The sequence below is a fragment of the Somniosus microcephalus genome, chromosome 5, assembly GCF_052327205.1.
Source record: "Somniosus microcephalus isolate GS21.2 chromosome 5, FLI_Smic_1.0, whole genome shotgun sequence".
NCBI lineage: Eukaryota > Metazoa > Chordata > Chondrichthyes > Squaliformes > Somniosidae > Somniosus > Somniosus microcephalus.
In genome coordinates, this window is record NC_140991.1 from 93,824,310 (window position 1) to 93,836,895 (window position 12,586).

The following is a 12,586-nucleotide window of genomic DNA, read 5'->3' on the forward strand; positions in this document are numbered from 1 at the left end:
TTATCCTCCATAGCAGACCATCTATTTAGAAGCGTCACCATGCTCTGTTGTCTGGCGAGTTATGTCCTCCAAGGAGTTTGCCACCCTCTCCATGGCTGCACGTTCATGCGCCATTGCCTCCACCATGGCAGTGCTCATGTTTGAGATGGACTCCTCCATTCTCTGCACACTCGCAGTTACCGTGGATGCAAACGCTGTCAGAGACAAATGCACTTGTTGCTGAAGCTCTCTTTCTGGTTGGCCCCAGAGGCACAGCATCTGCATGCAGCTGAGCAGAGCTAGGAGACTCCTGCGACCTCTAACGAGGACTCTCCACTGCTGTCGCTGTCTCCACCATCTGCTGATGCTCACTTGTGAGCTGTGATACACCAGGTGACAACACTACTCTATGTGGCGATCGACCCACCGAGGTGTGCGTCTCTGTGCTGGTGCTGGGTGCGCTGAATTCTGGTGACGCTGATCCCTCAGAGACTGCAGGATCCTCTGAGGGTTCGTCCGACTCTTCCTCCCGGACAGTGGGGAGGGGGGCTCTTGATGGTCCTGTGAGAGAGTAAAGGCATGAGTTAGGCATCTGATATTTAGGTAACAGACACATCCTATTGTGCAGATGATCAAAAGTCAATCTCGATGAACATCATTTGCCATTTCAGTCAATCATGAAATATAAAAGAGAGGGTTGAAAATGTATTCTGTCACCAGCTTCATCTAATGCGCCCATCTCTCCATCCCCCACTTCCAGCTCCTCACCACCTTCAACTATCTCGTGAGCAGCCTCCTCAGCGCTTGTTAGTTTTGCAAGGGATGGTGGCCCTCCTCCTGTCTTCACTCTCTCCCTCTTATTGTGTGCTATCTTTTCCTGCAAGGAGGGACACAAGTTGAGTTTCATCGAGATTGATGGAGTGAGTGTGAAGAATCCATAACATAGAAGCTTCGAGGGAGACCAAGATGGAGTGAGGAACCAAGAGGAAGGAGCCTCCCTATGCGTTGTTAGTTGTTGTCATTGCATAACAGTGAGAGCAAGTGTGAGGGGTGCATTGTAGGATGGGGAAGTGATTCTGTACATAGAGAGAGAGGGATAGGTAAGGGTGCAAGGGAAGTAAGGGTGAGGTGGGATGTGGAGGAGCAGGTTGACAAGGCAGAGTGCTGGTGATGAGAAGAGAAGGGAACCAGATTGAAGTAAAGTGTGATGTGATACTTTGGATGAGCACAGAAGATCATTGAAGGGTTTTTGGCACTGGACCCATGTGCGTGAGCAAACTGATCTAGCGCTGACCTCCTCAGCAATTCGCAGTCAGGCTACCTTTGTCTGCTGAGAAGGCTTCCTCCGGCCATCGCGAGGGAACAGAATGTCCCTGTGCCCTCTTATTCCCTCCTCAAGAGCTTGGAGGGAGTCTTCAGCAAATCTTGGCGAAACCTTTGTCCTTGCAGTAGTCATCATGAATGGGACGATTCCCAGCGCAGCAAAAACCAAATGAGAAGCTAGGGCTACATGGAGCCCTTTAAAAACAACTGAATGAGCGTTGTCCGCAGAGGCGAGCAGCAGACCCGCTCCCACTCATTGGCCCGGGTTGCGTGCATGGCAGCCTTAATGAGGCCACTTAACTCAAAATCTATATTGGGGAACGGCTGAAACCGGCAGCGGGACCGGAATCTGCCTACCAGGCAACACGACTCCAACCTGCCTCCTCCATTAAATTCGCAGCCCTCATCTCAGTCCTAAATGGCCAATCCCTTATCCTGAGACTGGCCGCAATTTTCTGGGGTCCGCACGGGTGTGATCTGAGGCGGGTTGGGTGGGGAAATTTAGAAAAAGTTGGAGCGGGCTGAGAACCTGCCGTCATCCAACCCCCACACGCCTTTCCCTCAGGCGCCTTTGCCAGTGAGGCAGCAATCCGACCGGCAGAGGCGGATGAACTAATTGAAATCATTATGAGCTTGTTGTCAGACACTTAAGAGCCTTTTCCCCCCTACATTTGAAATTTCCCTGCATGGCCATGGGATTCATACAGCTTGGGAACCACGTCTGTCAACCTGAGGCAGGAGTTGATTCAGATATTTACTTGACAGCAGCAAATGTACTATAAAATCTCTCACCTCATAGCTGATCACTTTCCTCAGGCAGAAGCTATTGCTGACTACATTGCCAGCACAGATTTAACTTTCTGCAGGCTGCAAGTGTTTCCATCCAGTGTCCGCTTAGTGGAAGAACCTCTCTCACCATTGACAGATTGCTTCCGTCAACTTTACTTGACCTGCCATCTATTCCATCAGCATGGATGCTGTTTATACTCTCTCACGTTGGTCCTCAGAATCTGAGCACGATGAGCCCCAACACCAGCAGCACCAACAACACCACCATCAACCTTCTCCACAACCACATGATGCTGCACAGGACAGAGGGCATTAGCACCCGAGCACATTGCTGCCCGGGAGGTAAGGAATGGCCTCATCATGGCCAGGTTTACTTAACTTTAAGCTGCACACCCATATGGCTGCCACATGCTGCGCCAGGTTGGCACCACCCCACAGCAACACCATAAACCATTCCCACAATGATCAAGCCATTCACCATTGGTGGAGGTACCGTTCTGTCTCATTATTCACTGCAACTCACTAAGCCACTTCCAAAGGTGCACACAAATTTCTCCTAGACCGGAAAGTGGTGAAAATAAAGATTTTTATGGTTGAGATCACATTAACGGAAACTTGACATTAAAGTTGAATAAAACACCGAAGTGGCTACCATTGTGAATCTACTTGTGTGTCATCTTTCTCTTATGTGTGCTTCTACGAGGTGCTACCCCTGTGGCTTCAGCAGAGGTAGAGGCAGCCTGCTCATTTCCCTGCTGTGACTGCTTAGACACACTTGGTGGACATCCTCTGGGTTCTGGAACCTCTGATGACCCCGCCAAAGTCTGCGCCTCCTGCGACTGTGCAGGGGCAAACTCGGTCATCACTGTCCGAGGAGGCATCTGGGGCTCTGACTGACGGGGTGGTAATAGGGGAGATGTGTAAGAAGTTTGCAAGGAGCCCACACTTCCATGTCCCCTCTCACCATCATCCCTCTCATGAGTCACCCACACTTCCCTGCTAGCAAGGAGCTGGAGAGCACCTTGATGCACAGCAGTGGGGCCATGAGGTCCCATATCTACGCTGACATTCCTCATAGAGAGGAGATCTATGAGCCTCTGCCATCTATTCTCCATAGACAGCATGTGCTCATGTAAGTGGTGCATTAGCTGCTCCATGCAGGTGGCCGTCCTTTCCATGGAAGAGCCTACAGTCGCCATCGCCTGTAACACGGTGGCGCTCATGTTGGAGATGGACTCCTCCAATCTCTGAACATTTGCAGATATATCACGGTCGCAAAACCTGTCACAGCCTCTTGCACTTCTTGCTGTACCTCCAGGATCGCCCTCTTTCTTGTGAGTTATGAGACACCAGGCGACAACACTACTCTATCTCGTGTGGGACCCACCGAGGTGTGCATATCTGCACTGGTGCTGGGTGCGCTTATGTCTGGTGACGGTGCGCCCTCAGAGGCTGGAGGCTCCTCTGAGTAGTCGTCTTCCTTTTCCTCCTATAGTGTGGGGGGTGCTCTTGATGGACCTGTGGGAGAGTAAAGATGAGTTAGATATGTCATATGAAGAATGGGTACAGATACCATTATGCACATGATGACCATTCAGTGGCTGATGACATCAGTCCCCATATGAGTGATTGATTTACACCATGTGGCTGTATGATATGTAATTCTGTCACCAGGTTGCTGAGATGTCCCCCTTTCTCTGTCTCTCACCTCGAGCTGCTAAACAAATCGTGATACTTCTAATGCAGCCTCCTCTGCTGTTATGAGGGTGGCAAATGATGGCGTTCCACCTCCACTTTTGTGGTGATTATTTCCTATGTTTAATAAGAAGTATCGTGATTGGTGAATGTGGTGGTTGTTCTCTGTGTTAGTAAGAAGTATTGTAATTGGTTGTTTGTTTCTACCTTGAGATATATGCTGTAAACTCATTGGTAGTGGATGTCAGGTGATTTGTGGTGGCCATCTTAAATTCAGTTCTCTCCAGTCATGGTTGGAGACTGGTGTTGAAAGATGTGCTACTGGATTTTTAAAGTTAATAAAGCCTAGATTAGAAAGGCAAATCTATTCTTTATTTCAACTTTTCTCCCTCTCTCTCTTATTGTGGGCTCTCTTTTCCAGCAAGGAGGCAAAGAAGAGCAGGTTGAGTGAGACTGATGGCATGAGTGCAACGAATAGATGGATTAGCTCTTTAGAGGGAGACTATGATGGAGTGGGGTGGCAATGCCAAATGGCTTCCTTGTGTGTTGTTAGTTGGTATGATTGCGATAGGATGAGGATGAGGGTGAGTGTGAGGGTGGCTAGTAAGATGGGGATGTGATAATGCAGAAAGAGGGAGAGGGATAGGTGGACGTGCAAGGTATGTTGGTGTGAGTAATGATGTGCAGGAGCAGGGTTGGGAAGGCAGAGTGATGGGGATGTGATGAGAGGCACAGCAGGATGAATTTGAGTGTGGTTTTGTACTCATCTTTCCTGATTTAATGAGATAATTGAAACATTTCTGGCACTGCACCCAGGTCCTCCTGACCACATCCCTTCTGTTGAACTCCTCTGCAATTTGGAGCGAGGCACTTTTTGTCTCTGGGGGAGGTCTCTTCTGCCCGTCGGAAGGGAAGAGGACCTCCCCGTGTGCTCTGACTATCTCCACAAGCATATGACCGAGGGAGTCATCGGAGAACCTGGGTTCAGCCCCCTGCCTCTGTGCAGTCATGTTTCCAAGTGTTTGGAACAATCACAAGCTCTCGAGCAGTGACTGCACACTCCTAGATGAACCTTCAAATGCAATGTGGGCATGGCTCCTTTAAATCTACTGGCTGAAAACGCATCATGGGTGATGCCATCAGTCCTGCACCATTTAATTGGGCCGGGTAACACGCTGGGTGGGCTTAATAGGCCCCACTCCGACCATCCGCACCCGACCTGCCCAGGTACAGTAATTCCGGCCAATGACTTCCAGTTCTAGACTCTCCAGCCAGAGGAAATAGCCTCTCAGAATCTACCCTGTCAAGCCCTCTAAGAATTTTATACATTTCAATGAGATCACCCCTCATTCTTCTAAACTCCAGAGAATATAGGCCCATCCTACACGATCTCTCCTCATAGAACAGCCCTCTTATCCCAGGAATCAATTTAGTGAACCTTCATTGTACCCCCTTTAAGTCAAGTATATCCTTCCTGAAGTAAGGAGACCAAAACTGTACACAGTACTCCAGGTGTGGTCTCACCAAAGCCCTATATAATTGCAGCAAGACTTCCTTTCTCTTAAGGCTCGAATTTCATCGGGCCGTTGAGGCGGAATTGGAGGCGTGTGGGGTGTTAAAATTGCAAAAACTGGTGGGCGGGCCCAACCCCGCCTCCATCCCGCATCCAAGCAATTTTCATTAAATCGTGTCTACTGGTCCCGTCTCCGTCCTGCCTCCAAGACACGGGATAGGCCGTTAAGGCCCTTAACAAGCACTAAATTGCCTCTCTAAGGCCATTTTGATAGGCCTTTATGATTTTAACCCTTTTCCCACGTGAAGCACTCCTGTTCTGAAACACGACGGTGAAACCTGGTGGTAGCACAATTGGATTGCTGACTATAAGCTGCAGCTCAACCATTAAATAGGAGATTTGATCAGCCATTCTTTGCAGGTGGCAGGACTTTGTTGTCTCAGATCTGGGGGAGCTTTTAGAAGGCATAACCACAGCTGTGGAAGTTTGGAGCCTGACACCCATCTCCAGTGTGACCTCCTGGGAAACCCCTCTCGCCACCTTCACTCAGTGCTTCCTCAACTGAGGCATATACCAGAAGCATGGGAGCCATTTATTTCCTTCCCTTCTGGACATCAGATGAGGACGAAGACCAGCCGCGGCACCAGCAGAACCAGGAACAACAGCAGCACCATGAACAGCAGCAGCACCAACAGCGGCACCAACAACAGCAGCGGCAACAACAGGAGCGCCAAGCTGCTGCTCACCCACCTGAAGCTGCACAGGCCAGAAGGGGCCAGCGCATGGAAGCCCGTCAGCACAGGAGATACCCCCCAAACAGGGTCTACAGACACAGGGTCAGCCACCTCAACATGTCTGAGCAGCAGTGCCAAAGGCGGCTCAGACTTTCGCGAGAGGTAGTGGTTGACATCTGCGCAATGCTGCAACAAGACCTGGAGCCCAGAGGACCAGGTGGACACCCCTTACCAGTGGCCGTCAAAGTCACCACCGTACTCAACTTTTTTGCCTCAGGCTCATTCCAGGGATCAGCAGCAGATATCAGTGGCATCTCCCAGGCGGCCGCACACACTTGCATCACGCAGGTAACCGATGCCCTCTTTGCCATCGCGCACAATCACATCCATTTCACCAAGGATCAAGCAAGTGTCACGGCGCGTGCGGTTGGATTAGCTAATCTGGCAGGCTTTCCAAGGGTGCAGGGCTGCACACATGTGGCCCTTAAGGCACCCCATCACAATCCAGGTATTTTTGTCAACCGCAAGGGCTTTCACTCCCTTAACGTTCAGCTGGTGTGTGACCACAAGAAGGACATTTTGCATGTTTGTGCCAAGTACCCTGGCAGTTGCCATGACTCCTTTATACTGCGCCAGTCTAGTGTGCCTCCGCTATTCAGTCCGCCAGACCAACTTAATGGATGGCTACTTGGAGACAAGGGCTATCCCCTGAAGACGTGGCTAATGATGCCGTTGAGGAGCCCATCCAACGAAGCTGAGGAGAGCTACAACTCCAGCCACATGTCCACCAGAGCCATAATCAAGCAAACCATCAGTTTGCTGAAGATGCGCTTCAGATGCCTGGATAGATCAGGTGGAGCCCTACAGTACTCAGCAGCCAGGGTCTCCAGAATCATCATGGTTTGCTGTGCACTTCACAACATGGCACAGCGTCGTGGCTTGCAGATTCCTGAGGACCAAGTTCCTCCTCACATATCCTCCTCAGATGAGGAGGAGGAGGAGAGCGAAAACGAATATCTTGCAGAGGCCCATCAACCAGCGGCAGCAGTACGCGACAACATAGCTGCCCAGGATGCAAGGAACGCACTCATCTTGGCCAGATTTGCTTAGCCTAGCCAATCAAGCACTTTTTCCTCGCAGCTTCTTATCTGAGCATCGACAATGGCCAAGAACCAGAGGATTCCTAGCAATTTGACCACCATACTGACAATTGCAAGTAATCCTAAGCCCTCAATGTGGAAGTCCCATTCGCGAAATGACACACGCCACAACTACAGCAGTAGCCATCAGATTTTTTATTTACAGTAATAATCTGATGGCTTTTTAACATTAAACATCAAATTTCACCCAAGTGACTACCCTTGTGACTATTTGGGCAATATCTTTCTCTTACGCGTGCTCCTACGTGGTGCTTCCCCTGTGGCTTCAGCAGATGTGGAGGCCCCTTGCTCACTTTCTTGCTGCTCCTGTCTCGACACCTTTGGCGGGCATCCTCTAGGGTTGCGAACCTGTGAGGGCTCGCCAACAGTCTGCTGCTCCTGCGGCTGTGCAGGGGTTGAGATGCCGATCTCAGTTGGGTGTGGACTCTGGTGGGGCTCTGACCGAGGGCTCTGCAATGGCATGGAAGTGTGAGCACTTGGAGAGGAGCCCCCACTTCCTTGATGTCTGCCACCAACTTCCCTCTCATGGGTCAGGTCCCCCTCAGCGCTTGCAAGTGGCTTGAGAGCACCTTGCTGCACATCAGGGGGGGCATGGGGACCCGTATCTGCATTGGCAGTCCTACTCAGAAGGACTTCCATGAAGGTCTGGTTTCTCTGTTCAATAGATAACCATCGCTCCTCCAGAGATGTCTTTCTATTCAGAACACTCACCATGTTTTCTGCACTCTGGCGACTTATCACCTCCATGGAGGATGCCATCCTTTCCATGGTGATGCGTTCATATGCCAATGACTGCACAAAGGCTCTGCTCATGTTCGCAATGGACTCCTCCATTCGCTCCACACTCGCAGCGACCCTGGAGACAAAACCTGCCAGAGACTCCTGCATCTGTTCCTGGAGTTCCAGCACCGCTGATCTTATGGATGGACCCAGAGGCAGAGGGTCGACATGCAGCTGAGCCTAGCTGGCAGAGTCCTGCACCCTCCGACCAGGACTCTCCACTGCTGTCCCTGTCTCCACAATCTGCTGATGCTCACTTGTGAGCTGTGATACACCAGGTGACAACACTACTCTATCTCGCGATGTTCCCTCCGAGGTGTGAGTGTCTGCGCTGGTGCTGGGTGCGCTGAATTCTGCTAACGCTGCGCCCTCAGAGGTTGCAGCTTCCACTGAGGAGTCTTAAGGCTCATGCTCTTCCTCCTGGATAGTGGGGATGGGTGCTTGCGATGGTCCTGTGGGGGAGTAAAGGAAAGAGTCAGAGATGTGAGGCCAAGGTTACATGCACTTTGCATATTGTGGATGATCATAAGTCCATCTGTTAGAGCTTCAGAATCATTATCAGCGACTCATGCAATGTCATTGAGAGAGATGGAAAACTATTTTGTCACCAGCTTGCTGTGATGCGCCCGTCTGTCCGCCCCCCACTTGGGAATCTTCCTCCACTCCCACGATCTCCAGGACCGCCTTCTCCCAGGGGGTGAGCTGGGCTACTGAGGGTGGCCCTCCTCCTGTCCTTGCTCTTTCCCTCTTATTGTGAACTCTCTTTTCCTGCAATGAGGGAGACAAGTGGAGTTTGAGTGAGAATGAATGTGTGAGTGTAGAGAATCCATAGCATAGATGCTTAGAAGGAGACAAAGATGGAGTGAGGTGGCAAGACTAAGGGCCCTCCCTGTATGTTGTAAGTTGTAATTGCATCACAGTGATAGGGAGTGTGAGGGCTGCATAGTCGAATAGTTAGGTGAATGTGACCATAGAGAGAAAGGGAATGGGTAAGGGTGCATGGATGTCAGTGTCAAGTGGGATGTGGAGGAAGAGATTGCTAAATCTGAGTGCTGGTGAGGAGAGGCAATGGGGATCAGATTGAGGGTGATGGGAAATACATACTCACTTTTCCAGTGTGCAGAAGGTCAAAGAGCAGCTCTTTATTTGCTCTTGCTCCCTCTACTAAAGCCTGCAGGGCAACGTCATCGAAGCGGGGTGCAGACCTATGTCTCTGGCTGGCCATTCTTCCTGCAGGTGCCTTTAACATGCAATGGCAAAAGCTTGGCAGTCTGCAGAAGAAGCAAGGCTTGTTGCAGACCTTAAATGCAGCAGCAATGATGATGTCATTGGAGGCGACTTTCAGACTGGAAAAACTCATTGGCCATGGGTTCCCTCTCTTTTCATTTGGCCATGGGTTCCCACACGTTGGAACTCAATTGGCCAATTAAGTTAAAATGGCATCATTTTGCCACATTGATTTAGAATCGGGTGGCTAACACGAAATGTGGATTACACAACCTCAGCCCGCCCCAATATCAAAATCCAGCCCTCATACTCCAACACCCTTGCAACCATTTGCCTTCCTAATTGCTTGCTGTGCCTGCATGTTAACTTTCTGTGATTTGTGTACAAGGACCCTAAATCTGACTGAATACCAACATTTACTAGTCCCTCAACTTTTAAAAAATATTCTTCTTTTCCATTCTTCTTACCAAAGTGGATAATTTTACACATTGTACTCCATCTGCCACCTTCTTGCCAAATCACTTAACCGGTCTATATCCCTTTGCAGCTGCTTTGTGTCCTCCTCACAGTTTACTTTCCCACCTAGCTTTGCATCGTCACCAAACTTGGATATATTACACTAAATCAAGCTCTTCACTTCCTTCTTGGAGTGCAAGAGGAGGGAAGTTTGCGACCCAGGGCGCATCCGAGGTGATTTGCTCAGCAGCGTCATGAGTGGCCAAGCATGGCGCTGCCGCGTTGCAGGGACTCTTCCCTGAATTAAAGGGAACGGCCCATGCTGCAAACTCTGCAGTTTTTAAAAAAACTTACTTGGACCACCGGGGAGCGGGGGTGCCACGTGATCAGCCCGGCACTCAAGCGGAGTGCTGGATTGACCGATCGCGGCACGGACCCTGTGTTCGGAGACGCAAAAAAAAAGTTGATAAAATCTGACTTTTTTTCAGGGCATCCGGCCACCTCGCCTTTAACTTCCGCCCCGCTAGCGGCCGGCAGCCCTGCTCGCATCCCCTGTGACAGTCGCTGCCATCGCCCGGCGCTGCTGCAGGGGGCGAAGGGGAATTTTTGTGCCGGGGCGATGCGCCCGGAGATGACGTCATGATCTCCAGGTGCATGAGATCGGGGCACAACCCGGTAGCGCAGCCTCTAACCTCCCGCAGAATTTGGCAGTCAGTGGTGCGCCCCGGAGAAAAGGGCTTTGCGCCCCATTAGCACCCCATTAGCACCCCCACGGGAGACGCAAAGGAGGGGAATTTCTCCCCCATTGTCTTTTACCCCCTAGAGCTCAATTGCCTTCTGAAATAAAAATAAACATTAAAAAATAATTCCCAAAGGGCAGTCTTCAGCTCTTAAAGCTGAACTGCCTTCTGAGAGAGGGTAAGGTGTGGGACAAATGTTGAAAGGGGAATTGGGTTTGTGGTCACTGGTACCACAGGTGGATGATTCCATTCCGGATATCCCAGCCAGAAAGGTGCTGTCTGGGCTACATCCTTCCTTCCGCTTCCTCCTCGTCTGTGTCTTCCTCTTCCCTTGGCGAGCGGATGCGGGAAATCTGCAATAAAAGGAGAAAATGCTGGAAATACTCAGAAAGTCAGGCAGCTCTTCAACCTGAGACGTGAACTCTGTTTCTCTCTCCTAGGATGCTGCCTGACCTGCTGAGTATTTCCAGCATTTTCTGTCTTCTCTGAGGCCTTCCTTTACTATCCGAAGCCTTGCAAGCATCCAGCAGCACTCCCTGCACTCCCTGCACACTTAAAAAAACTTTTAATATCTATTGCATCAAGCTTCATTCTCTTTCTCTCAGTTATGTACAAGAGTCACCTTGCTGTAGTTTGAAAATAACAACACAGAAAAGGTTTTAATGAGGCCAGGCCAACACGAAAATATTTAATCTAGTCTTTTAGAAAACAGTGCTCCTGTCAACTTTGATGAGTTGCTGTTCCATTCTGCCAGAGTGTAAATGGTACAACAGGCTAAAATTGGAACTAGCAAGCTCGTAGAGAGTTGCTGAGAGTTCATTGAGTCAGGTTTGAGCACTTGTATTGCCTATAATTAAGCTTCAGTCAAGAACAGTAAAAAAAAATTAATAAAATTTGTTATATTGAGTGTGAGTTCAGTGAATTTGCTGTTCATTCAGGCTTGAGCCAAGTGCAGTGTATTTTACTCAAGGCATTTATTAACCGTTGGATGCTCCTTAGTTGCTGTAAGGTCCTGATTTCTTTAATAGTTAATTAATGCAATTGGGGTCCCTGCCTAAAATATTAGATGAAATATAGAATTTATTCTTATTTTGTTGAGTGAATGTCTGTTTTTACATCATAATCTAGTGTAGATATCCGTTAGTACTTTTCTTCTCATCCCAGTGTTAGAATCATTCAAATTATCCTCGGTTTTAAATCTTCCTTTTGATGCTTAGATCATTGCTTCAGATTATTCCATTTTTAATCACTTACAAATTGTTGATTATTTCTATTGCAGTACTTTGTTCTAAAATATATACTCAAAATTGCATTGACATTCAAGTTTACTTTTTCCATTTATATTTGATCAGATTAAGCAAATATTTTGTAAAGCTGGAGTGGACATGTCCAGGGATACGTTTGAAGAGGTGTGGAAGCTTGCTGCCTTGAAACATCCAAAGGGAGAAGTTTGTGTGGAGACTTTCCGGGATGTTCTGGATGAAATTCAGATATCAGAGAGTCTAACTTGTTGAGCAGTTATAATTTCTTTGCAGAATTTAAGATATTTTTAATTAAATGCGTGGAGTTTTGGAATTGTGTACATAAGTCAGAAGGGCTGTCTCAAAATTATGATAAATTTTAACTTATGAATGAGGTGTAATTTTTATCACCAAATTTTTTCGTCATCTCATTACTTGGACACAAAGATGATACCAAACTTTCTTATGAATATACAACAGTTAAGTATTTGGAACATTACTCTCAGTGTAATCTTTTTATTGTAATTGGGGAACATGAATCATTTGGACCTGTCAAATTTCATGCAGCTAGTTTAAACAGTATTTGTGAAGGTCAATTAAAAATTAAAAAAACTTTGTCATCTGCTTGATAACTAGTTTTGTTTGCAGTGTGAAAAGAAGATTATGGGCATTTACATAAAATTGTATTAAATGCACTTGTCTATTATCTAAGTTTTTGTTTAAAAAAAAGTTTTCTTTTTGCCAAGGTTGCAACAATGGTTGACAAAAATACAAAAAATGTCACCTCAGAATTTACTGTAGGATATTTCAATTCAAAATTGCTCTTTTATCAAATAAATGTGAGACTATGCTTTTTCGTCATGGCAGTGAACACACAAAAACACATTTGAGGTTGAATTTTTGCAGGGGTTTTCCTGATCGTCTGCTGTAACTTCATTGGAAGGTCTGT

The 12,586-nt window shown here is 48.2% G+C and overlaps 1 protein-coding gene across 2 annotated transcripts in view; it reads left to right on the forward strand.

Moving 5' to 3' along the window:
• The window catches only part of efhb (EF-hand domain family, member B), a 114,153-nt gene extending 101,821 nt beyond the window's left edge, over positions 1-12,332 (forward strand). The window contains exon 13 of one of the 2 annotated variants that reach the window (XM_085988010.1): positions 11,749-12,332. In XM_085988010.1, the coding sequence (XP_085844136.1) occupies positions 11,749-11,910 (162 nt within the window). In that variant the 3' untranslated portion in view covers positions 11,911-12,332. The remainder of the gene's footprint in view (positions 1-11,748) is intronic. The other variant, XM_085988011.1, reaches the window with a different exon arrangement.
• Positions 12,333-12,586: the final 254 nt, after the last annotated feature.